General features: G+C 43.0%; 1 protein-coding gene across 5 annotated transcripts in view; it reads left to right on the top strand.

The window, feature by feature from the left end:
- KIAA1210 (KIAA1210 ortholog) overlaps positions 1–27264 on the top strand; it is an 89069-nt gene that overhangs the window by 20582 nt on the left and 41223 nt on the right. For 3 of the 5 annotated variants that reach the window (XM_054040234.1, XM_054040233.1, XM_054040237.1), the window contains exon 1: positions 3938–4123. The exons of 1 other annotated variant lie outside the window; for it this stretch is intronic. In XM_054040234.1, coding sequence (XP_053896209.1) covers positions 4089–4123 — 35 coding nt within the window. In that variant the 5' untranslated portion in view covers positions 3938–4088. Of the gene's footprint in view, positions 1–3937; positions 4124–27264 lie in introns of those variants that run through there. One more of the 5 variants, XM_054040236.1, reaches the window with a different exon arrangement.

Genomic DNA, 27264 nt, shown 5'->3' with positions numbered 1-27264 from the left:
GGTCCATCATAGATCTATTCTTGCCTGGCAGTATTCTCAAGGGAAATGCTTATGGGAATCCTGTCTTACAGCACTGCTACCCCCAAGCAAACACCACAAATCAATCCTCTAAAAGTCACAAGTGAGGAAAAAAATAAATGTGCCATTCTTTATTTGCTTTCTGGCTTTTGACCCTTTAGTCGTATTTTAAATCTTTTCTGTGCAACCATGAGGGCTACTAATTTATTGTAATAAATTAAAAATACAAAACAAAGATTATCTCCTAATCCTATGACTCCAGGACCTGGGTCTTTAGGAAAAACATCAACTATCATGAAATTTGTGATAAAATTGCAAGAGTCAGCAACATTGCTCTTCTGATAAAAATATGCACCATGCAAAGGTTGTCGTATATGTTACCCAGTTCTGCCCTCAGAAACACTCCTGTTAACTTCAGTGGCATTGGGCAAGTATAACTGAGGGTGGAATTTATCCCACACGTGGTTGTTTGTGACAAGTCACCACAATAACATCACCCTTTATGTCCATTCTTTTGAGATTGAAGTCCTAGCTCTGCTGAAATTAATGGCAAAACTCCCATTGACTTTAACCGATCCAGGGTTTCTCCTTTGTTCTGTGGCTGGCTGCTGAGATTCCCCAAGCATGGGAATGTTAGGAGGTGATATGCTTAGGCAATACTTGCCCTTTGATCTCTCTTCACCTGCTCTTTCATCAACATCTGGGTGCACCTAACCAATGGCTTAAAAGAAGAGAAGACAAAGATGCTATAGGTGAGTTGAGACATGAAGGCAAGACCAGAAGAGTTCTGGGAACAGTATGCATCAAAAATGAAAGGGACAAAGGGCTGGGAATTGTTTGAGATTGTAAATGAACTCTGTGAAAAGGGCATTGAATTGTTACCAGTGACTGACAAGAACATAAGATGTAACGTGTGAGAAGAAGATATCCTATATGTCTGGCAGCCTGGGCAGCCGAAATTCAGACAAAAAGACAGCATCTGATGCTTCTCCGTTTGCGATTGCATTAAGTCAAGAACGGAGCAGAGGAGAGAGGAATGGAAAGCTGGTGAAATGAGAGAGGCAGACACAAGTGACATTGAAGAAAATGGAACAAAGTGGTTAGGGAGATTTCAGGAAAGAAAACCTGCGGAAGTGTGAAATAGTTGCCAAAGTACTCTCGACGGGTCCTGAAGCAGGGGACTGGTAAGAGTTCTTAGAAGGAGGGATAGCTTGGTGTTTTGAGCATTGGCCTGCTAAACCCAGGGTTCTGAGTTCAATCCTTGAGGGGGCCATTTAGGGATCTGGGGCAAAAATCGGTCTGGGGATTGGTCCTGCTTTGAGCAGGGGGTTGGACTAGATGACCTCCTGAGGTCCCTTCCAACCCTGACATTCAATGAGTCTATGAAATGGAGGGAATATTAGCAACTCTTCAAGACTCTGAGAGACCTGCCTAATTTGCAAATAAATCTAAATACTATTTAATGTTGGAAATAGGGTAGCTGTATGCATTTATCTGCTTGAACCTGTATCATCCCTGATGGATGAAACTGCTTGTTGTTTGAGTTCTCTGGCAATAAAAGGCAGTCATTATTAAACTTTGTCCTCCTCCTACAGTGACAGGGGAGGATGACCCTTGGCTATGTTTTAGGACTTGGTAAGTTGCAATTTGTTTATTTATGTCTTCAGATTTCTAACATGGACACTCTGGGGCCTTTCCTTTGGTCAGGGTATCTATCCCAGAAATTAAAATCATAACATAAATAAAGGACTGCTCATAAATATATCTACCTCAGCCCGCTCCTCCTCAGAAGCACGGGAGAAGAGAGGAAAAAAAGACAGGCTTTGAGTTGTGCCTGAAAAGTTAACAAATGTGGGGAAGTGATGGAGGGAACGTGTTCCAAAACTGAGGACCAATCAGAGAGAAGGCCGTCATTTAAACGGATAGTGCTCCAGCTTGAACAGTCCTGCTGATCTCCACTGCATCAGTATGGAAGCTGGCGGAGAAGTGTCTCTCAAGCATCCAGGTCTCGGACAGTTTAGAGCTTTATAGCTAAAAACCAACTATCTGAATTCCAACTGGAAGCTTATTGGGAGCCAGTGCAGATCATGTAGCACTGGCCTAATGTGTTTCCAATACACAACTCCACTTATTAAGCAGGCTGCTGCATTCTGCACCGACTGCAGCTTCTGAGTGGTCCCAAGGTATACTTCTGTACAGATCACGGTACACCAGTCTATATGGGAGGCGACAAAGGTATGGGTAATCAAGGCAAGGCCCACATTGGAAGAGATAGTCGCACTTGTTTTGCCCTGGCACAGCTGGGGGGAAAGTGCTGGTTGCCACAACCACCACCTGGACTCCATGACAAGCCCAAGACCCATCGGCACGCTCCAGCTGTGCCCCGTCTTACTAATGATGGACACACTCCTTTAATGAGGGATGGGGATATAACTTCTGCCCACTCTTCCACTTGATTCTCATTGCCCAACAACATCTGAGTCTTGCCAGGACTGAATCACAGCCAGCCAGCTCTCATCCACATCCCAAATTAATTCAAGCACTGGATAGTTACATTAATTGCTCTGGCTGGGTCAGGTATGATGGAGACCTCGAACTGAATGTTGTCCGCATGCTGCAGCCTATGTAACCACCCTAGCAACCATGTGGAGCAAAAGAGCTGGCAGTATGGGTCCCTGTGGGCCCCAGAGCAGAGGAGCAATTGTCCACAGCTACCCTTTGGGTTCTCTCAGAAAGACAGGAATAGAGCCACTCAAGAGCAGCTTAATTCACCCTGCTAGTGTCTGCAATTGAATCTCATGGTCAGCAGTACCTAAGGCTGCTGACAGATCTAAAAGAATCCATGTAGACTGCTTTGGGCAATACTGTCCTACAGTTAGCCTTGCAGAAAGATAGACACTTGGAACCCAATAAAATAGGTATCTCTAATATAATGCAGATGGGACAGAAAGCGAGACATCTTTCTGGATCACAGGATCACAGTTAGTACTGCATTTTGCATCTGTACAGTGACTTTCATAATCAAAAAACTTCTGAATGTTTTAGAGACAGGGAGATTTAGTCTGAGCACAGGATCGGGAATGGTGCACTCTGGAGTTCTATATTCCAGCTGTGTCACTGACACGCCTACTGTGTCTGCGTTTGGGCAAGTCGCTTAACCTCTGCACTTCAGCTTCCCAGTTTGAATACTGGGGAAAATGAGAATAGTAATACTTAGGTACCTCTCTTTGTAGTGTCAGTTGATTAGTGAGCCCGCAAAAGCCCCATATTAGTGGTGATAAGTATAAATGGTACCTTTCTTTTTAGCATAATGGTAAATGGTAGCATGGTAGTAGAGAGATCCAGTACAAATACGACTGTCTTAAAAGGACATTGTCAGGTAATCCTTTTCTAACGGGTTGGTCAGATATTTTAACTCCAAGCAAATTCTGTTAATATGCAAAAGTAAACTTTTGGGGTGAGTTTACAGTATTGCATGGGATTTCATCATCATGGTAGTGTACAAAGCAGCTTGTTGGAATAGAGATGTTTTATACTGAGGCAGTATAATGCCTGTTTTTGCAGTATAGATGGCGTGTCTGAAAGGGTCCCCTGCTTCTTAACTGCTGGAAAGTGGCTTTCTTTTTTTAAAAATATTATTGCTGTTTCAAAGCTCTTGACACTGTTTTCTGTCTGCCTTTCTCTGATAAAAACCACGGTTATCTCCTCAGGGCTTCTTCACATCCTAATTACAACCGAGTCCCTTATTAGCCCTGTAGGGAGACAGAGTCAAACAACATATGGTATTTTTCACTTAGGATGCTGTGGTTACCAAAAGTTGGAGAGAGACAGGAAAAGGGGGAGTTAACATTTCATAACCATTTATGGAGCAAGCACAGCCCTCCTTGGACCCAGTTCAGCAGAGACTGTGGGCCTCAGATCAGGAACTTTATCTGGCTAGTAATTGCATCGGCATGCTGGCTTTCTTGTGTATGTGTGTGGGCATTTGGGGAGCAGAATTCTAAGCTGCAGAACCTTTGTGCTGGCATCCACACGTGAGTATGAATTAAACATATCTCACTTGAAGGACTATGGCTGGATTCTACAATTGCCTGAAAAGTAAAAAGTAAGTGACGTTCTAACCCTTCCCCCTCTACCTTTTCTAAAGTTAGTTGATTCTAGTGGATACTTTAAAATTCTGTCTCTGATATACTGCATAAGAACTACAGCACCGAATAAAATATCCATGCTGTCAACCTGAAGTGCCATTCTTAATAACAAAGTGCAGAATAGCTGTTATGACTGCAATATTAGACTAATGAGAATTGGAAATATTTTTTCTTTAGTGGACTAAATGTAGCTGTAAACACGTACTATCCCAAAAAAGATTTTTATCCAATTACACTGAAAGAAGAAAAAAATCTTTCTTCCAGATTATCTAAATTAGTTGTACAATCATGAATAAAAATAAGAAACACAGAAAAATGCACACTAGTTTCAAAGAGCTGCATTAATTCAGCTCGAGTCATAGCATTAGATGCTACGTAAGAAATTCATGTGCACAGCTTTTGAACGTAAAGGCTGAAAGTGTTTTTCATTTTTGCTCTCCACTGTCCAATTGTCCTTTGATTTTATTTAAAATACGTAATTTTGGTTTCCACACTGTCATGGTTTGTGGGGCCAGCTGTGAAGGGAGAATAAAACCGAACACTGCATGCTTATGTCGGTGCTTTAGATAATGATGAAGACACCTTGGTTTTTCCATTGATACTCTCCCTGCTAAGGAATGGAACAAAATATTCTGTTGTAAAAGCTGAGCAGTGGTTTTGAGATGATATTTTAAGTGAGCAGACTGTAGAGGGCTCTTTGCTTGTAATACAGTACAAGATATACTGGAAGGAAAATAGCAGTAAAAGGCTAACAGAGTTACATCTTGAAGCTTAAGATATGCACTCATGATCCTTCTGTCATGCAGCACTGTTAAATATGTGAGTGAAATCCTGCTAATGGGTAAACTCCCATTGACTTAATGAGGCCAGGATTTCACCCTCTGTTCCCCCCAGATTATAGACTTCAGTCCAGGAGCCTGTTGCACTTATTCCTTTGATGGAGACTCAGAAATTCAAAGGGCACCCAACTCCATTGTATTTCAGCTAGGGTTTCCATTGGATTTGAACTCCCTTAGGAACCTCTGAATATCTCAGCCACAGTCTATAAAAAGGTTTTAAATATTTAGAAGAGAAAGTAATACCCACACAAAGAGAGAGAATGTGCCCATAGCTAACAAAATAAGCTAAGAGGCAGACTTGGTGAGGAGATAGATGTTTCCACTTGCATATGTGAGAAAGCCACCTCATGTTGTCTTAAATTAGGAACCCAAGAATATCTGATTTTTCCAGGCTAATATAATTAAAACACCACTCCCCATACTTAGGCTAGCCAGTGATTTTTGTTTAATTTTTGCTCAAACATTTTTCTTAGGAATCGTTCAGCATCCGGTGTGGCTGAGGCAAAAATGGATCCTGTAGCTTGGGAGAACATTTGTAAAAAAGAATTGCCAGATGAGGCTTCAGTGAAATAGGTTTTGATTATGTCTGTACGTTTCCCATTGAATCTCTATCTTTGTAATGTGGAGTAACAGACTGTTTGCATTTGTTTCCTTAAAGAATCCTGACTTTCTTTATTTTGAGTGCTGCATTGAGTTTATGTTTCGACTCCATTTCATAAGCTGTCATCTTAGTCTTGTGATCAGTTCCTGGGTGGATTAGTGCCATTATTAGCACTTTGCAACCTTCACTTTTGATGTTCATATTCTACTTTGATCTTAGCTATTGCCAATTAAAACTAGTATTTACAAAACCCCATTGTGATACAGTTTGGAGCACAAGATTAAGTTTTTATGTGGTTTGTTAGGAATTTGACCTTAAGGGCTTGTCTACATGGGGCAATTGAGCAGAATAGCTGTTGTTGTTAGGAACAATATATATAGCTCCCCATGTGTCCCCCGTGCAGACACTCTACTCCAGAATAAAAGTCACTATGTTCTGCAACAGAATGTCTACACTGGGAGTTATGCTGGAATAGCAATTGTGGAATAGTTTATCCCTGTGTAGATTAAGACTGGAATAGTCTTTACTGCTCTTCCTCCTTATTTACATCTATCCCAATGCAGTGACTGGCACAATTACTGCACTTCCTTCCCCAGTAGTTAGACTGAATGCACTAGTACATGTGTGTGTATTTCTATTGGGATTGGTAAAATGCTGTCAGAGTATCTATGATGAAGAATGACCATTATGTATTCAGAATTCTACTATCTTGTTACCTCCAGCTGAGAGAAGTGCTAATTAAAGGTAACTTTCTGGAACCACTCTAAAGCTATGTTGCTTGTGTGGCCTAGTTGGAACCAGATGAACCAAAATCTTATCTTCTCCAGGTCTCTTTATCATCATAAGAGGATTTTTGAATCATGCTGACGGAGACAAATTCATAAAAAAACTACAATTGGAGATATCAGGGTGTCTCATTAGCGGTGGAATGATATATTGAGATGATTCTTGTTTAATTCCATTGGAGCGGACCATTCCTCTCCACATTCTTTACAGCACAGTAGCCCCCTGGAATCTGATAGTGTGAGGTGCTGTACAAACACAGAGAGATACAGACAGTTCCCGCCCTGAAGAGTTTACAAGCTAAATAGGCTAGACGAAGAGTGGATGCAGAAATAGAGACAGAGGTAAGTGTCTTGTCTAAGAGCACAGAGCAGGGCACTAGCAGAACTGGGGGTCTCATGGGACCCAGAGCATTGCCCTGTTCACTGAATCATACTAGAATTGCTGATGTGTTGCCCTGATTATAAAGACTCCTGGAGCCATGACAATTCCTGAATGCATTCTGTTAGACTAGCTTTGTTATCATCTTATTGAGTGCATATAATACCGTAATGAGGTTGCACAGCGAGAGAGGAAGAAAATGATGGCAAGTTAAAATCTTTTATTGCTGAGTGCTATATATGAGAAGCCAGTGCAAAGACTATAGTCATGAGCGTGACAATGAGTCAGAAGCCTCTTACGTTTTTGAGGCCAAACCCAAGGACACACAGTGCTTGTATGACGGGACTCTTAGGAACTTTTTTCCCAACATTTGAGTTCACGTGACGTGTCAGTCCTGGACATTTGTAAATGTACGTGAAATAGAGCTCTGCAGTTTTGTCAATGTACATGATAAGAGGAATTTGCTTTGAGTAAAGCAAGCCCATGAACAAGATGTATGGAACTTTAATATTTGTTATCATGCAAGTAACTCCTGAGCCATGGCAAACAGCTTCCCTAAAGGTAAACCTTCACATTGATACTGCTGCAGTAATCAAGCCATGCACTGTGGAAGGCAATGGGCCAGATTCATTCCTGGCGTCACTCCATTTACTTCACTGGAATTAAGCCATGGATAGATCTAAAGTATCAATTTTGTTTGGGGTCCTGCTCCTGATCTTACAAACTCCACGTGGAATCCTCACTCCTGTTCTGACACCTTCATGTTGGGGAAAAGGGCCAGAGCAGCATAAAGGGGCCCTGAAAGGCTTGGATCTGGATCTGGATCTGGAAGGATTCTCCTAGGGCAGGTGTGGTGGTAGAGAGCAATAAGGCTGCCTCTTGAGGATCCCCTTGCAAGTGCTGGAGTACATGGTGTGGAGGGGCAGGGGGGAGAGGAATGACTCACTCGGCGCTGCAGTACACAGCACTGCAGATATTCAAAGCAGGACTGTAGCCCCGAGAGCATCCCCAAGAGCCCAGGTCTACACTCTGAGTTACTGAGCAGCAAACCAGGGTGCAAACCTGCTGTGCAGTAATGTCCCATGTTGACACTCCCACAGCCCTGCAGCAGTGTCTACACAGAATGTTGCTGCACGTGAGCTGGTGCGCTGCAGATTCACACCCTGGCTTGCCGAGCCGTAACTCGCCATGCGGAGAAGCCCTTAGACAATGGGAATTTTGACACTTGACTTCAGCAGGGTTAGGATTTCCCCCAGTTTTCCTCCTGAATATCCATATGATACGGCAGTTTTCAGCTGCAACCAGAGGAAATGTCAGGTAATTAGCTTTATCTGGATGGGGATTTACTGCTGAACAATGCCCAGCATTACTAATTACTAATGTTTGCAAAGAAAGCTAAGAGTGTGCACCCCTCCCAGAGTCACTATGGTTTACTACACACTCACATGATACTGTGACTGGCCGGATGCCACATAATCTAAGCAGATTTTAGTAATCTAAGAGACCTACTTGGTAAAAATCAATTGCTCGCAGCAGTTCTAACAATGAAGTATTAGGTCAGCTAATACATTATGGCTCAAAAGAGTTTGTAAAAGAATACTCTTGCTGCCAAAGTCTGTCTCACTCTTAAAAGTCTTGATGTAACTCAAGTAGCTTCATTCTCCCTGCAGAGCTGGCCAGCAAGAATTAGAGCTTGCAGGGAAAACACCCGTTCTGCTGAGTTCAGCAGTCTGAAGAGTTCAAAAGGTAAAAATGTGCAGCTTCCCACCAGAAATAAACTGTGAAACTGGTTCAAAAAAGTGTGATTGCAGCTGGCAATTAAGCCCAACAGCCGGCACCTTGCTGGAAAGCAGCATGGCTGGGGCCCAAGGTCAGGGGATGGAAACTCTTGACAATCGGGGAAGGGGAGACAGCAGCCATTTATTGCAAATATTCACCATAATATATTTTAAGCAGTGAGGGTCTTTTTACACCGCAGAACAGAGAACTTTTTTTAAAATAAAGACAATCCTGAATAGTTGGCTCCCATTATTCCTGTGTGAAACCCAGATGCCTGGGTTCACCAGGCTCCATGAAAACTTTGTGCCTGGACACATTTTCCATGGCCCTGAGTTCCTTGTTAGTGTAACCCACACACCTGCTGGGTGTGGTGCTCTGTCCCATTGAGTGGCACCGAGACCACTAAGAGAAAGATTAATGAGTTTTCTCCACACCCTTAGCTAACAGCCATATTTAGCTCATGCAGTAGAGGCTCATGCACTAAGCTCCAGAAGTCCCAGGTTCAATCCCGCCTGCCGATGACCGGGGTCTGTCGGCGTTATATTAGCATGAACTTCAACAACAAAGGATAAAATCCCTGCCCCGTGGAAGTCAATGGTGGCTTAGCCACTGACTTCAGTGGGGCCAGGATTTCACCCATAGTGTGTTTTTATTATGCTGTTGGTTTATGCCTGAGGAGCACTGTTAGAATCTCATGCTTTCAAGCACCAAAGAAGTGCCTTGTCATCAGTAGCTGAGAAGTGCAGTGACTTATTGCTGTCATTAGAATCTGGGCTCATTAATTTTATTCATTATTTTAAAAATATACTTTAAAAATCATTTTTGCAGTTATTTATGTAGTGTCTTCGTCTACTACAAAAAGTAGCTCCTAGTAACAGAATGCCACAGTCCACTCCCGAGGAACATTTTGAGGAAGTGTTTCCTCAAAAGCAGGTGTTGATGTGGATGGGAAATGGATAAGTGGGTTGGGCTGGCTGGTGGGTTTGGACTCCGTGCAGATGTAAGGGAGGGAGGAGGGGTTCCCTATGGAGAGAGGATCTAGGGTGTGGCCTGAGCAAGTCCTGTTCTTTACACAGGAAATGTAATATGAAGGAACCACATTGACACAGTGGGGTCCAAATAACTGTTCACTAGCTATACGCAACATGCAAGGCTTAGTTTTTTACACACACACACACACACACACACACACACACACACACACACACACACACTTCACCCCCTTCCCACTAGGGTGCCTTACTGAGGTAATGCTCCCCCATCAACTTTTCCACATACACTGAACATAAAAGCCCTAAGAATTGGTTGTATATGTCTCACTGAGGAGACCCCAGCTGTGCACAGCTGTGGCAACCTCAGAAAGGCCCAGCTGACTGAACAGAATGGGGCTTTCGCAATCAATGTTCCCAGCAATACTCTTTACTGGAATTAAACTACGTATGCTGATGAACTTTGCATGGTCTTTCTGACATTCGTTTGAATGGGTAACGAGATGCAGTAACATGCCACAACCCCTAGCACAGATTGGAAACAAATTTTACCAAATGTCATAGAGCCTTATGGTTTTTGCAAATCTGAAATAACACAAAATAAAACGAAAAACTTCACTCAGCAGCAGTGGCTAATGCTGCTCCTGTTCCAGAGAGCTGGGCTCTGTTCCCCACACGGGGCATTGCAACCTGGAGTACAAGGGTGCAGCGCCCCTGACTCAAATTTGGCCATCAGGATGGAGGGGCAGGTAGGCCAGACCTGAGCAGCACTGCAACTGCATACTCCAGGTCGCAACACACGGAGCAGAGAGCCTGGCCCAGGCCTGCAGACAGGACCTGCCACCGCAAGGTGAGTGCAGGACAAGCTTGTTCTGCAATCCCCTGCTCCCGCCAGTGGCAGGACCTGATCCCACCACAAGCCCCTGGATAAAATAGATAAAATGAAAGAACATGAAATTCCCCCAAAATAAAAAAGATATATATATATATAAAAAGAATTTCACTGGCTCTCATCCTGGTTGTATTATCTTATAATGCTTTTCCTCCAAAGCACTTTAAAAACCATTCTGAGCAATCTCTTAATCCAATTCTCTGCTGTCTTCTGCAAAGGCAGCATCCAGGTAACAATACAAACACCCCTCGCAACAGTTTTGGACCCTGAGAGTAATGCAGTAGCCCACTGAAAGTGCAGGAGAATTGAGGAAGGCAGAATATACTTGCCCAAACTGGGTTTTGGGCCAGGACATGGGGGTTAACACCCACACGCTTGTACTCTTGGAAGCCACCATGAAATCTTTAGTGACCACATTAAATGTGGACCCGTTAAGTGCGCTTAATTGTAGTATATTATAGAAATACTTTCTGAGCTGGCGTGCGGCACTTTCAGCCAAGTATTTCAAGTCACTTCTAACGCACTATATTTGTCTTTGAAAATTAGCAGTTTGCACTGAGCATCAGGGAACGTTACTATTCAAGTAACTAAATTATAGCATGTTTAGCATTACAAACTATATGTTTAGTAGTACTGAAAACCCAAAGGCCAGAGCTATGAACCAATACCCAACCCAGGATTTACAGAACATGGTCCCATTTGGCCCAGGGCTGGGATTCCTTATGGCACCAGGCTCAGGCCTGCTACAATGAGACTCCGCTAAATGAGGATGATTAGTGAGAAGCCTTTTAGGAAGAGGAACTGTATAAAGAAATTCAGGCTGCATATACTCACCCCACTAAAAAGAAACGTTGTTACTGAGATGAAACAGAATTGTTGACCGTACAAATCATGACCCTGACTGTGGGCATTGCACATTGGAGCTATTCACAATAATGAGCACTATGCTTGGTAAATAAGTGTTTACAGGACCAGGCCCTGTTGTCTTACGTAAGTATTAAAAGAGAGTGCATGGGATAAGAAGGAAGGTCCTTTCCTGGATCAGTAACTGGGTAAATGTTAGGAAATAAAGGGTAGGAGTAAATGGTCAGTTTTCAGAATAAGATGGGTAAATAGCAGTGTCACCCAAGGATCCATACTGGGACCAGTGCTGTTCAACATATTCATAAATGATCTGGAAAAAGGGGGTAAATGGTGAAGTGGCAACATTTGCAGATGATACAAAACTACTCAAGATAGTTAAATCCAAAGCTGACTGCAAAGAATTACAAAAGGCTCTCACAAAACTGTGTGACTGGGAAAAGAAATGGCAGATGAAATTCAATGTTAATAAGTGCAAAGTAATGCACATTGGACACCATAATCCCAACTATACATATAGAATGATGGGGTCTAAATTAGCTGTTACCACTTAAAAAAGAGATCTTGGAGTCATCGTGGATAGTTCTCTGAAAACATCCACTCAATGTGCAGTGGCAGTCCAAAAAAGCTAACAAAATGTCAGGAACCATTAGGAAAGGGGTAGATAATAAGAAAGTAAATATCATAATACCACTATATAAATCCCTGGCATGCCCACATCTTAAATACTGCATGCAGTTCTAGTTCCCCCATTTCAAAAATGGTGTATTAGATTTGGAAAAAGTACAGAGAAGGGCAACAAAATTCTTAGGGGTATGGAACACCTTCCATGTGAGGAGAGATTAAAAAGACTGGGTCTGGCCATCTTACAAAAAAGATGACTAAGGGGGGGATATGATAGAGGTCTAAAAAATCATGACTGGTGTGGAGAAAGTAAATAAGGAAGTGTTATTTACCCCCTTCACATTGCACAAGAACCAGGGGTCACCCAATGACATTAATAGGCATCAGGTTTAAAACAAACATAAGGAAGTATTTCTTCACACAATGCAGTCAATCGGTGGAATCATTACCAGGGGATGTTGTGAAGGCCAAAAGTATAACTGGATTAAAAAAAGAGTTAGGCAAGTTCATGGAGGCAAGATGGTCAGGGGACGCATCTTGGGTGTTCCTAAAGTCTGACTGCCAGAAGCTGGAACTGGGCAACCAGGAGGGATCACTTGATAATTTCCCCGTTCTGTTCACTCCCTCTGAATCGGTGCACTGGCCACTGTAAGAAGACAGGATACTGGGCTAGATGGACCATTGGTCTGACCTGATATTGTCATTCTTATGTTCTTATTTTAGCAAATGTAGCTCGTAAGGGAAATGGCAGAATTGTGGCAGTGTAGACGATTAGCTGCAGTTGGTACAAGACATACCATTTAAAAAAAATTAGATCATTGATCTACTTTTAGTCATTTCATCCCTTTTGGATCATCCTACCATAGAAAGTTCAGTTGTTAATCTAATGCAGGTAATGAGTCACTCCATATCTCCTAATTTTTATTCTGTTCCCCCTCATTTCTGTGGATGGTATTTGTTTTTGCAGATATATTTATTGGCTACAGTCACAAACCTTCTAAATGGGTATTTGTCGTTGTTCAATTTCAGCAAGTAAGGACATTTTCCTAATAGCAAATTTGGGGGACACACAACTGAAATAATTCTTTCCCCATTTTTTTTTTAAATCAAACAGAACCCTTTCAGGTAGACACAACCCCAAAAGATGTGAAGGTGATTCCCTGTACCGTGGCATCCTTTCTAGCATTTTACTGTGAATTCTGTGTTTATCTTATTTTAGAAGACTGAGATGTGAAAATATTTAATCATAGTTTTCCATTATGTCATCTTCGCAGAGGGGAACTTGTATTGCTCAAAGGATGTATCTACACTACAATCGGAGGTGTGCTTACATCTTGAGTAGGGGGGTACACCTAGCTTTAATCTATCTAGCACAGCTAAAAATAGCAGTTAAGATGTGGCATGGATTAGCAATGTGAGTACATATCCAGGGCTCCAAGTGGGCTTGTCCAGCCTGTGCCAGGGTCCGTACCGCCACATCTTCACTGCTATTTTTAGCAGTGTGAGCTAGATTAAAGCTATCATGGGTACACCTTCCCGAGCTGCAATCACACCTCCAGTTGCAGGGTAGACAAAACTAAAGTATCTGGCTTTGTATCCTTTCAACCATCAGGAGAGATTCGCCGGTCATTTCCTTGTCATACATAGAGCCCCCAAGAGTTTAAAATCTCCAGTATGATGAGCTAGACTTGGCTTTAAAAGTTGAAACCTTGCTACAGCTGCTTACAGCAAAACGTTTATTAGGTCCGATTTGCACGTCAAATGCAGGACTTAATTGAAGTGGTGTCGTGAGACCTAGAGCCAATTGCCACCCAGCTTTCTCTGAGACCAGAGTGAATCTATCACTGGGGAAAAGGAAAAACAGTCCCCCTAGCATAATGTGGGGGAAGCTGCAATTCTGAAAGTTGGTGCTCAAAGGAGTATTGTAAGGAAATAGTTAAGCAGAAGACGCACAAAGCTCTATCTGATATTAGACAACCTTTCAGTCCTGAATCAAATCACTTCCAGGTCACATTTCAAGGCTGGCTAAAACAATAATCAAGGAGTTTTACTAAATAAAATATTAGAAACAAATTAACAAATTAATTGCAGGCCTGTTGGCTCTTCCCAGCTCTTATCTTATTATTTTATTTTCATTAATGATTGTTATTGGGGTAACACCTAGTCATGGACCAGGGCCTTACTGTGCTAAGCAGCGTACGAACACACAAAAATACAGTCACTTACAGATTTATCTGATTTTGCCTTCACTGTTTACAAACTTTAAGCAGTGATTGTTGATTTATTATCTTTGCAACCAAGACAGTACTAGCACTTCAGCTTTTCCAGAATGATATAGATTAGAAAACAGAGGCATGAGCTACACAGAACTTTTATGCTAGTTAGGAGGTTTTTTTTAACGTAATAGTTATACTGATACAACCCCTAGTGTGGAGGGCCAGTATAGTTTAAGCCAGTGGCTCTCTAACTTTTTTACTGGTGACCCCTTTCACATAGCAAGTCTCTGAGTCCTCCCCCCCTTATAAATTAAAAACACTTTTTTTATATATTTAACACCATTATAAATGCTGGAGGCAAAGCGAGGTTTGGGGTGGAGGTTGACAGCTCGCGACCCCCCATGTAATAACCTTGCGACCCCCTGAAGGGTCCCAACCCCCAGTTTGAGAACCCCTGGTTTAAGCAGTATAATGTTTGTGTGTAGACAAGCCATGAGTTAGCCTTGGCATGAATGGTTAAAGAACAAAGAGGGTGCTCCAACTTCCAGTTTTTGTTGGGGCTGTTTCTCTTGGCCTTGTAACTCCAGAAGTCTGGTGCTAATTAAGTGAATCATGCTCTTTGACTCTTATTCATAAAGAATTCACTAATGCTTATTCATTCTGAGAAATATGCAGCTATGTGTTTGCCAGACAACACATGTATAACTCTTGTCCAACTGTGGAGTTGTTGAGTCACACAGTCACTCAGATTCAAGTGGGATGTATTTTGAGAAATATGTAGCTCTAAGGAAAATGCTCATGCTGCCTTTGGTATAATTCTGTTTACCATCAAATATGTAACTGGAGCAACGTGTCAGTGGCTAGAAACCTGATTGGGATGTGGAGTTATTTTGCTGATTCACTTTGGCAACTAGACAAAGTTGCTTCTGGTTGTTACAAAAGGGGTGAAATATCTTCCTTTGAGCTAGAGAGAAACTGAGAGTGGTGGGTGGGTGTCCTGGTTGGTTCTTATGCTGTTGCTTGTATAGCATAGAAGTGGGTATCCTGGAGGAAAAAATCCTAGAAACAGCCACGCTCGGGGGAAAAAAGTCTGAGGTTTATGATTTGTTGTTATGTTTGTTAACAAGGTGAAATTCAGAAAGTGGGTAAGTCTTTGCATCACACTCAAGATATCCGTGAACAGGGGATGCTGTCATTCCACCCACAGGTCCTATCTTCCCTCACTGGAGTCCCCTGAGTTGCTTGATAGATGAATAGAGATGTCTTGTGAGCTATTGCATCCTTCCAGCTAGTGGCCTGGTTATTGTCATAAAGCGGTATCACTATGGGTTTCAGCAAACACCATTGCTGCCTTCAGCTTTGGGCTTTTGCCAGAAGGATTCGTGATTGGCTACTCCTCTCCAGCGTAATAGCATTGGGTGTAGCTGTGTAAATACAGGGAAGATGTTACAATTCTCTTTTCTGAGTACTGCACCTTTAAATGACTTTCTAAAAGATGTGCTCTTCTTGAGCCGCAAGTTACTGGGCTCGATACAGAAATTACTTGGTGCATTTCTATGGCCTGAGTTATGCAGGAGCTCAGATGAGATGGTTCTAGTAGTCCATTCTGCCTTTATAATCTAGGTAAGGTGTTTGCCTGCCTATCTGCTGGGTGGCAGTCCTCTGAGTTGAGTCAGTATGAGTACCACAGAGAGAGAGAGTCTATCTATCTATCTATCTATCTATCTATCTATCTATCTATCTATCTATCTATCTATATCTGGTGATAAGGGCCATATAGGTACCTAGACAGACATCTATATAGACTGACTTTCTTTCATTGGTAGGAAACAAATCTCCCGGGATGAAAGTACATGGTTGTCTTTTTTGCTTATAAGCAAAAAACACAACGGAAATTTTATGCAGCCTTATTCCTTGTTTTGTTTCAGACTGGTTGGTTTTGAGTTAGTGAATAAGACTAAAAGGATGGCTGACATGACTGATCAGTCACTAGACCATTTGACTAGGTTGACCTTAAAACTAACTTCCACCCACTTGCAGGGGATGACAGGCTATGTGCCATCATTTTAGCGAAATTTAGTCCGTATCGCCACTACGTGACCTGAGTGTTTGACGTCATATGGATGTGTGTGACTTCAGACACTTGTTTAAATCCAGTTGGAGCTAATTCCATAAGGCTTACATTGGCCAGGCTCTGGGGACTTGTTCACACTAGCAAGGGTATGAAAGGCAAACAGCAGGAAAACGTAGCCAGAGCTCCTTGAGTAATCACCATGATTAAAAATACCTGGCTCCATTCACATCGGCAGTTTGGATTAAATCTTGTGCGCACCGCCAGTAGATCAAAAAGGGGAAACTAATTTATGGTAAAAAGCTGGCTTTCTGTTTCTGACTCTTACTGGGATGAACAAAGTTGGACAACTTTCTCCTGTTTCCCTACAGATAAGAGTTGGTCTGTTTTTGTGGTTTGGGTTTTACGTTTTAGAGTATGTATGATCAAAGAAAGGGCTGTGATAAGAAACAGCTCTCTGCTCTTTTAGTAATTCTAAAAATACCCCATAGATCAAGTGCATGTCCTCCTTCCCTAGGCTGAGATCTAGTGTTTGTTTAACAACGGGAATTTACTAGATTTGTAATTAAATAAGGCCCTAATTAATGGTACAAAAAGCCCTATCGTCACAAGAATAACCCGCCAGGTGGAATCCCTCTTGTTTTTTTAAAAAAATACAAATTGTATCGGTGCTCCCCTCCTCCTTAATTCCTTCTGTACAGCTCATGGCCTGGCCCCAAAGACCCTAAATAATTCTGCCCCCACCTAACCCTTCTTTTTCTAATGCTATTTATTTTCAGTGCTTATTTCCTCCAACTCCCCCTTCCCTATGCTGGTCCCTCCAACCCCTTCTCCCAATATTTGCTTTGCATTTTCTTTGATGCACCATCTACAGACTCTTGTTTTCTTCCAGTGTGTCATGTGCTCCTCCACCTTCAAAAGACAAAGGGCTGGATTCTCGGCTGGTGTAAATCAGCAATGGTTCTATTGATTTACTCCTGCTGAGATTCTGGTCCCATTGTGGGCATGAAGTGTGGCCTTCCTGCTTTAACTTCCTCACTGGCCATCATCCCATTGCCATTTACAGGGCAAGGTGATTTTTGGGATCCCACAGAAGGAGCTCAATTCCTCCCCATCACCAAATTGTTCCTGTTCCCATACCCAGCCCCCATCCTATTAATTCTGACCCCCCTCTGCCCCTCCAGGGGTTATCCACTCTCCCAGGCCTGGGGGCAATGCAATGAGGTTCCTTCTCTCCCTTCCAGGCTGGGAGGCCAGCTCCAGGAGCTCTTCACCCCCCCCACCCCGCTCCTTCCCAGGCTGGGTACTGAGAGGGAGGAGAAGCTGGGGCCCCCTAGTGCCTGTTGCCCTCAGGAGGGGATGGGGAAGGAGAGCCACCCTGAGCCGCTGGGCTCTTTAACTCTCTCTTGTGAGACTGGCTTTAGGCTGCTGAGGTGAAGGGGTGTGGGACAGAGCTTTTTCAATAGCAGCTCTGATTGGTTGCTCAGCCCCAAGAGGAAGGCAGTTGGGGTAAGCAGCCAATCCGAGGGGGATTCTCTCCCCAGGAAGGGCTTAAATTCATTAGAGGGCTGGAGATTCTCTGTCCTCTTGAGGCTGGTCTATGGCCCCTGCCAAAATCCTGTCATGGTGAAAATGTCACGAAAATGGGCCACACTGAGAACTTGCATTAGATGTTACCACCAGCTGGATTGTGGGAGGCAGATGAAGAGAGATTTCCCGAGTTTACTGCCAAGAGCAGCATCTGAGACAATCAAGCCTGCATTTTATTTGCACTCTCACAACCTAAAGAGGACTGACTGTTTTTACTAGAGCGAATTCTTATGGCACAGCTAAACTTCTGAAAGTTTCTGCCAGCTTCTATTTTCCTCCGTGCACTTTGAATTCCTGGGCCACTAAATATCTGTATTAAATCCTCTTGAATTCCAGTTGGCCAAGGGAAATTCAATCTATGTGAACTGTTTTCCCCTGACCCCAGCTACTTTGTAACCTACCAATTGAGGGATAACTGGCTGTTTTGGAGAGGATCTAAAAAAAGGTTTAGAAACACTCTTAATATCACGTCTTAAAATTGGCATTCAGTTCATTGTTGTTTTAGTCTATTTTCCTCACCATTGTTAGTGTTTATGAAGTATAATTGATTATTAAAAATACTCCAGAATCTCTCTTTTTTGAGCCTTTCGATTTTGTTACCTACAATAAGATGGTGCCTTTCGATGAGATAAATGTGAGACTCAGACATGTAGATGCGGCAAGGGTGTAGACCAGCAATGTTATTGTTATTGCTATTCATAACTTGTATTGTGGTAAAATGTAAGAGGCCCCAGTCAGGGGCTGGAAGACCATTGTATTAGGCACTGTAATTATAGCAACAATACCTAGCTCCTACATAGTACTTTTCAGCCATTGATCTCAAAGTGCTTGTGGTATCATTATCCCCATTTTACAGATGGGGAAACTGAGACATAGGGTGATGAAGCTCACCCAGTATCCAGCGGCAGAGATGGGAATAGCACCCATGTCTTCTGAGTCGCGGTCCAGTGCTCTATCCACTAGGCTATCATATAAAAGATAATCTGTGGCCGAAAGAGTTTAAGGCCTAAACATAGGATGAGATGCAAGATGTGGAGCTAAACAGTTTGGGGGTGGGGAGGACCAGGTAACAGTGGAAGAATTGCATTTAGGACAGTAAACAGCAGTTCCAGCATGCCCGTTGCCTAACTATTTGAATCGTTTTTGTTTTGTTTTTAAGCATGTGGAGTGACTGAGAGAGTCACAGTGTTGGTTTCATCCTGATACCAGAGTCTCTGGCATTTTGACGCTATCAGCATGAGGATTGTCTGCTGTTTAGCAATAGTGGCTTGACATTTCCTGTTGCTGACCTCTTGCAACATCTCTATGGGCAGCAAGGCTTTCTGGATGTGTCCACTCTCCAACTGGTGAAGTCTGCGTTCTGCAGCATCCTTGAGGATCTTAAATGTATGTTTTCCAAACGACCCCCAAATTTCTCAGGGTCATGAAGCTTTGAAAAGGTCTCATAAGGCCAACAATGCACTTGAGTCTCCCAGTGCAGTTGCTTGATAACGCTGCTGATTCCCATCCTAAAATAATGGATGTTCAGTGTGGAAGGACAAGACATCTGGGAGTGGGCAGCCTCATTCCACCTGTCTCCTAAAAGTTTCCTGGTGGCAGTTTAAAGAGGATGAATTGCTGTGTGGGGAAAAAGTTTTGACCGATTTCTAATAAGGTGCAAATCGGTACAGTATAGCTCTATTGAGGTCAATGAATCTATGCTGGTTTACAACAGCAAAGGATCTGTCTGGCCTATAATGGCTAAAATCCTGTCCACGCTGAGGTCCTAACTGTATGTGCTTCAGTCCTTTAAAACATGGTTCCGCCATACTTTTCCTGACTTATGTGGACAGGATATTTTTTCCTGCAAAATGTTTTGGAAAAAACATGCTGTAGATCATTATGCAGGGGGTTTGGCTAACCCGGTTGCAACTAGCACAATCTTAGTGTGGAAAGGCTAGCATTGAAATCAATGGAAGTTAGGTGCCTCAATACTTTTGAGGACCTGGGCCTGAGTCTCGTGACTGTAGAGAGGGGAATGAACTGATGGAGATATTGCACCATACGACATAAAGAGGCGTTAGTGTTCCTCGTTCCAGTGTTGTTAACACCGGTTTGTATTTCCAAATACAGTTTGGAAGGGTAGCTTCTGAATGTTTTTTGTTTCATTTTGCCCTTCCCCCTTCTTATCCCTTTGGCTTTTCACACAATTACAGACTGAGTCTGTGTGGCTGTATGAAAGGCATTTCCTCCCTGTTACATTAAAAAAAAAAAAAATCCTAGAATTCAGCACACCAGCTGCTTTCCATTAGTGCTACATACACGCACGCTAGGAGGGCAGAGTGTGATGCTTCGGACACTGTTGGGTAGCAGAAATCCTTCAGAAACTCTGTCAGGAAAAGCCTCTGGAATGCAAACTGTGGGGGTAAAGAACGCAGCGGCTTCGGGCCCTGCTCTTTACTCAGGCAAACCTCCTCATTGAGGTCAAGAGGGGGTTTGCCTGAATCAAGAATAAGAAAGTGATGAATACGGCCTTTTCTATGGACTGTTCTATGCTCTGGAGATCTCTGTAGGACATGGAGTTGAGCGCTGTCTGAGGTGTCAGGGAATTTTGACCCCTCGTTGATCCTCAGAGGGAATTTTTATTGATATTAAATATCATCTTGCTGCTTATCTAGCCTTCCTGGTGGCAATTAATACTTTATTATTTGTGCTCCTTGGGAAAAGGCCTTTAACCTTTCTCAAGTTTCTGGATGAAAACTCTCTCTGCATGCAAATTAGTCTTTATTAAGATCCTATTACTCATCAGCTTCCCTGTCACTAGAGGGTTTTTTCCTTTCTTAAACTTCTCACTCTCACTCTGACCAGTGCTGATCACAATGGGAGTGTTTTAACTACCACGCTGTTATGCCTGCTTAGAGCAGCCAGTGGCCTGTCTCCAGTAGCGCTCTCACTGGTGATGGTAGCAACAGCTGGAAATTTTTAACAAGACCAATCTAGTGCAGAAGAGGTTGTAGATCTTTTTTTGATATCCGGTAACTCAGGGTCAGGTTCAGATCCCCTGACTTGTACTAGCAGCTGCCTTCAGTAGGACTATTTGTGGAGTAAGATACTACTCAACATGAGTAAGGGGATCAGAATCTGGCCCGCAAAGTGCGCTTTTGCTGTGCTCGTCATACCCAGAGCACGGTGAGGTTCCACATTTGTAGTGTTTCAATAGCTTCCAGGTCTAATTTTCTCAGGGGATCTGAAAGTTGAGCAGTACTCTTACTGGGTTCGCTATGATCAGCTAAGTGCTCTGCTAGGGTTACCATATTTAAAAAAATAAAAAAAGAGGACACTCCACGGGCCCTGGCCCCGCCCCTGTCCCAACCCGGCCCCGCCCCAACTCTGCCCCTTCCCCGCCCCTTCCCCAAAGTCCCCGCCCTAACTCCCCCTCCTCCCTCCCAGCCACGCGAAAAGGGCTGCCCGAGCGCTACCGGCTTCATGGTTTGCCGGGAAGCCTCCAGACCCTGTGCCCCCAGCCGGCGCTTCCCCAGCGCAGCTGGAGCCCGGGAGGGGAAGTGCCCAGCCGGGGGCGCAGGGTCTGGAGGCTGCACGGCAAACCGTGAAGCCGGTAGCGCTCAGGCTTCAGGCAGCCCCCATGCCTCCGGACCCTGCGTCCCCGGCTGGGCACTTCCCCTCCCGGGCTCCAGCTGCTCTGCTCCTCCCCTGACTCTTTGGCTCTGTTTAAGAGCCAAGCTGCCCGAGCGCTACCGGCTTCGGGCAGCCCCCTTGCCTCCGGACCCCAGCTGCCGGAGCAGAGCAGCTGGAGCCCGGGAAGGGAAGTGCCCGGCCGGCGGCTGGGGTCCGGAGGCAAGGGGGCTGCCCGAAGCTGGAGCGCTCGGGCAGCTCGGCTCTTAAACAGAGCCGAAGAGTCAGGGGAGGAGCAGAACAGCTGGAGCCCGGGAGGGGAAGTGCCTGGCCGGTATTTTTCCTGGACATGTTCGGCATTTTGGCAATTCCCCCTGGACGGGGGTTTGATTACCAAAAAGCCGGACATGTCTGGGAAAAACCGGACGTATGGTAACCCTATGCTCTGCTCTCAACCAGACCCATTTGTAAGATGGGGCTAGTGATCCTTGCATTTCCCCTCATGTTGGGAGGCCTCATTCAGAGGTGCTGGAACAATTTTTATAGTGGGGGTGCTGAGATCCACTTCAAGCCAGGGGGTGTGGCAGCACCCCTAGCTCCAGCAACTATGGCCTCATTAGTTCTTGCACATGAAAAGCTCTGTGTAAGTGCTGTTGCTATGAAAAATGTTGCCGTTATTAATGGAAGCTGCATATTGAAGGAGTGTGGAGAGCAGCAGATATAAGCCTGTAGGCCTGTGTTGACTCAATAAACTTACTACAAAAAAAGATGAATGCCATGTTGATTTCTAGGCAGTCCTATTGAGAGCTTTAAAAATAAAAACTCTGCATCTCAGCAGATTTATTGGTTTAAACTATGCCCCTGCGATCTGAACGCCAGCTGCAAATTGGATCCAGTAAAGTCAGTTTTGTTCTGATATGTACAACTATACAGGAAACTATTTTGTTAGTTGTGCTTAATGCAAGTAATTCATTAATGTGTCGGTTCCGTACTGATTGTGCATGGCCAGGAGGGAAGAGCGCAGTGTTCTCCAAAATCCTTGCTGCTATGGTTAAGCTTTAAATCCTTTCCATTCCCTCCTCCCCGGCCCATGGGAGAAGAGGGGCCAGGACATAGAGAAACCAATATGCTGTCTCTGTGTAGGTTGTGGCTGGCTTCTGAGAGACCTAGCAAGGAGTCAGCATCATCTTTGCACTATGGATCGCTGCACTGCAGGGGCTCCCACCAGACCTATGCAATGGGGGAAGGATTGTGGGGGCAAGTTGAAAGAGGATCAAAGACGGGGCTGGTAGGTCTGTAACTATGCATCAACCATTTAACAGCGTTTAAAAGAGAACTGGATAAATTCATGGAGGTTAAGTCCATTAATGGCTATTAGCCAGGATGGGTAAGGAATGGTGTCCCTAGACTCTGTCAGAGGGTGGAGATGGATGGCAGGAGAGAGATCACTTGATCATTACCTGTTAGGTTCACTCCCTCTGGGGCACCTGGCATTGGCCACTGTCAGCAGACAGGATACTGGGCTAGATGGACCTTTGGTCTGACCCAGTATGGCCGTTCTTATGTTCTTATGTTATTCCATTCCTATAGGGAGATAATACAGCAGCCGTTGGGACTCTGGCAATCCTGTGTCCCCAGTAGCATCTGTGGAGTGGCTCTGCTGCTGCTCTGTCATAGGAGAGGGGAATTCCTTACCTCTGGTCTCTATCAGTTTGTCCCACAGTGGGGTTACTTAGGGTGTGCAGTGGGCCCAGGACTCTCCCTTTAGTCCCGTTTGCCAGGTGAGAAATTTGGCACAGCTCCAGAGAGAATCTGTCTCATCCCTCTGGGAATTCCTTCACCCTCCCTGCCCTCCAGTGTCTCATGACCCAAAGAGTATTGAAAATGTTGCTGCAAATGGCCATGCCTTTATTTAACCTGATATTTTTATCAGCAGAAATCAATATACATATTGCATTTTTGAAAAACCCTTGCCTAATGGGTTAGCGCCATGGGAAAGCTCGCATGTTGCACATGGTTAGTACAGCTGATTGAAAGACTGGCGAGGATACATCCGCTGTATTGATACACCAGCCACAGCACTGTGTCTGTCAGCTCTCATTACACTTTAGAAATGGTGAAGTTCCAAGGATTCAATCAATTAATGCCTCACATGCATTTCTATTGATAGTTTGTCATTTTCTCTCTCTACATTACCATGACAGACACCCATAGTCCAGGGCATATTATCCATAACCTTTGACGACTGTTCTTTCTGAAGTACGAGTAATTTACAACATAGCCAATGGACTACAACCCTGCTTGACTTAGGTTCTTAAATTCTGAGTCTGTTTAAAATATTTCAACAAATATTTTTCTGGTAGAGCTCATTGTTTTTTAATTTGAATATTTGTTCATTGAAAGCTTGGAAAAACTCTGTTATGCTTCCTCTCCCTCCCAAATCACTGTTTCATACTTAAGACAATAATAGCGATGTGATCTAGTGCTAGATGTAGATTCTTTGTGTGCCCTTAAATAAGTCACTTGACCTTCATATGCCTCAGTCAGTCCAGCTGTAAAATTGGGTAAATGCAGGGGCTGATTTGACTGCAGATGCTGCCTGTCAGCTGAATCATCACTGAACATTAAAAAAAAAAAAAAAAAAACCAAATAGAAAAAAATGGTTACATTTAGAAGCATGACTGTCAAAATTTAACCGAGTTCTAGCAGGACTCTTGGTGAGCAGATGAGATTATAAAGTGATTATATAAATGTATAACAGATGAAAACTAAGGAGGAAAAGCTAGCCAGCGTGAAATCAACATTGCACCAAATTCTGATCTCATTTGGAGTGGAGTAAATTACTCGGAATCTGGCCCATTCTGTAAAAATGAGTAGAGATCTGGGGATCTGCAAATTTGTCAGTTTTAGTTTATTGAACACTTTCACGACACTTCATTTCAAATAGATTTTCCCCTACCTGAAAGAAAATCTAATGCAATAAACATTTACAATATATAAGGAGCAGTGAAAAAAACAAGACAAAACTTCCGTGTGAAATCCTATTGATCACCACTTTAACCAGAATACATGGGAAAGACAGACATTACAGAAGAAAGAACATGACAAAACATTAGGAGAAAGAAAGAGAAGAGATGATCTGAAAGGTATAATGCCTCTCCATAATTGCAAAGAAAGAATCATGGCAGCCAGACTTTCCTTGCAGAAGAGAAGAACGAGGGGGGATTTGATAGCTGCTTTCAACTACCTGAAAGGGGGTTCCAAAGAAGATGGATCTAGACTGTTCTCAGTGGATTGTAGAGCTGTCTTGCTAAAACTGTCATATTTCCATTGTTGCTTGACATTTGAACTATCACTTTTGTGGTCTGCTGCTTTAATTCTTTTGTATCTGAAGGAGCACTGGAAAATACAAACTGGAGCCACTTAACTTTGTATGATCTTAAAAACTAGATTTAACTTTTATTTTAGTCAAGGGGGGAAATGATGCTCTCCGCTAACTTGATTGATCAATAGACCTATTTGTGATAGGGTTTTGAAGCTTGTGGCCAAAAGCTGATTGCACTAAATCCAAAATAGATTTGACCTAACAGCTGAACTCAGCTTCCACATGTGTAGCATAGCCCAGGATGCTGGTTCAATGCAAATACTTAATTCCCTTTTTATAATACTGGCAGGGTAGCACAATGACTGCTGTAGGGAGACACCATAGGACAGAACATGTGAATTCTCAGCAGGTCGTCTCTCTTACTCAAGTTGTGTTTGGACTTAAAAAGAAAGAAAAAAAAAAAAAGCCAAATTGGTTCTTTTTGCATGATTTTGACAGGATTTTACAGTAGCATGGATGGAGCTGTGTCTGTTAGTAAATAGCGATTGTAAAGATTCAGTATTCTGAGGCTGGGACATGTTACTCTTAGTTGAGCATATTTAATGGCTTCTTTCCTTTAATGTAAACTTTGATCCTGACTTCCTGAAAAGACGCCTGTGCTGTGGAGAAGCAATGCTGCTTTGTTAGTTTTGGGTGGGGGGGGGCAGAGGGGGAGAGAAGAGGGTTGTTATTGAAAAGTGAAGAAAAGACTTGTGGTTGGAGTCAGTGGTGGATTTAGAGTTAGTGGGGTGCTGTGCGCAGCTTCATTTTCACACCCCCACCTCAGGACCCAGCCAAGAAAAAGAACATTCTCTCTTATCTCCCCTCCCCGCCCCCCCGTTTTTCATTCTTTTTTTCTTCGTCCTCCTCCTATATTATAAGTAATAGGAAGTTAATGAAAATAAAGTGAGGTACCTTGATTGTTTTTGTAGTCAAACATTTTTTTCCACAGACCACTTGAAAATTGCTGAGGGTCTCGGCGGACCACTTAATGATCTTTCCAAATGTTGTTTGTACCATTTACTGACTATTGTAAAGTGCTTTGGATAAGAGCGTTTTATTAAAAAAAAAACAACTTAATAACCTTTCCTCGGTCCACCTGAATGGAGTTCTCAGACCACAGTTGGAGAATTTCTGGCCTAGATGAAAGCTCGTATTTGCATTACGCTAACGTGAAAAATGTGTGAAAATAAAAAGTATAGATGACGCATGAATGGAAAATAAAAGTTAACTTCATCTGAAGAAACATAGTGAATTTGAAAAAAATATATATGTATTCAGATAGCTTTTTTTTTTAAACACTTTTTCTTTACAAAATCGACCTCATCGTTTTTGATAAAATGAATGAAATGTTTCACTTCATCTTCAAAAAGATTTGTGGCTATGTCCTCTCGGTAGAATTCACTTACTTTCTTACTGTAGTGGCTTTTAGCATTTTCGTCCATACTTCTGTCAAAAAACACGCAAAATAAATCAACAGTTTTCTTTAGAGATTCACCTCTACCCTGCAATTGCACTATTATTGTGTTACAAATAACATTAACGGTCTTAACGACGATCTTCTCTTTCCCTTTTAAATGGATGACATTGTCTCTAGTTTCATCGAAAAATAACTTCCTGCTTTGTTTATGCTTCTCATCAGATATATCAGAGGAACCTATATTGTCTGTTAATGTTAGTGCCTGCCTCTGTTTCCACGGAGCTATAGTCATTTCAAACTTCCATGACAAAACTTTTAACTGAGGCTAACAATTGTGCAGCATTCAAAAAATTTGTATCGACCTTTTGCAGCAATTTGCTGACAGCATTAATTCTTTGAAGTAAATGGTCTCACAAAAGAATAAAAACAGCAATATCGTACACCTCTATCCCGATATAACGTGACACAATATAACACAAATTCGGATATAACACGGTAAAGCAGTGCCCTGGGAGGGTGGGGTTGCGCACTTGCGGATTAAAGCAAGTTCGATACAACACGGTTTCACTTATAATGCGGTAAGATTTTTTGGCTCCTGAGGACAGCGTTATATCGGGGTAGAGGTGTACTTTTCAAACTTTTCTGCTAATGATTTTGCTTCAGTTTTCGCACAGGTGGTTTTTCAGAATTTGATGTGGCTATGTCTAATAAGGTTTTCTTTATATCATCATAGCTCATTTTCAAAGCCAAAACAGCATCTGCATGAGCAGATCACGTGGTGTCACAAATTCTTTTGACTGTCAAATGTTTTTCATTTGCCTGCTCCAAGTGTGATTGTAGCATACTCCACCAATTCGTGGAAACCGAAGAAAGGCATACACATTTTGAACAAAGTCAAAAAAATGTGTAGCTCCCTCACAAGATTCGGCTGCAGCTTAAATTTAAGGAATGGCTGGAACATGGTATGACTAAAGCAGAGGGGCTTGCATTGTTCAGTCTTGCCTGTAGACCTGAATATTTTCCTGCCATATTTGTGGCGTTATCAAAACTCTGCCCACGACAATTTTTGATGTCCA

Source organism: Malaclemys terrapin, chromosome 9 (genome assembly GCF_027887155.1).
Source record: "Malaclemys terrapin pileata isolate rMalTer1 chromosome 9, rMalTer1.hap1, whole genome shotgun sequence".
In the NCBI taxonomy this organism is placed as follows: Eukaryota; Metazoa; Chordata; order Testudines; family Emydidae; genus Malaclemys; species Malaclemys terrapin.
Note: the sequence above shows the minus strand (reverse complement) of the source record. Positions and strands in the feature narration are given on the sequence as shown.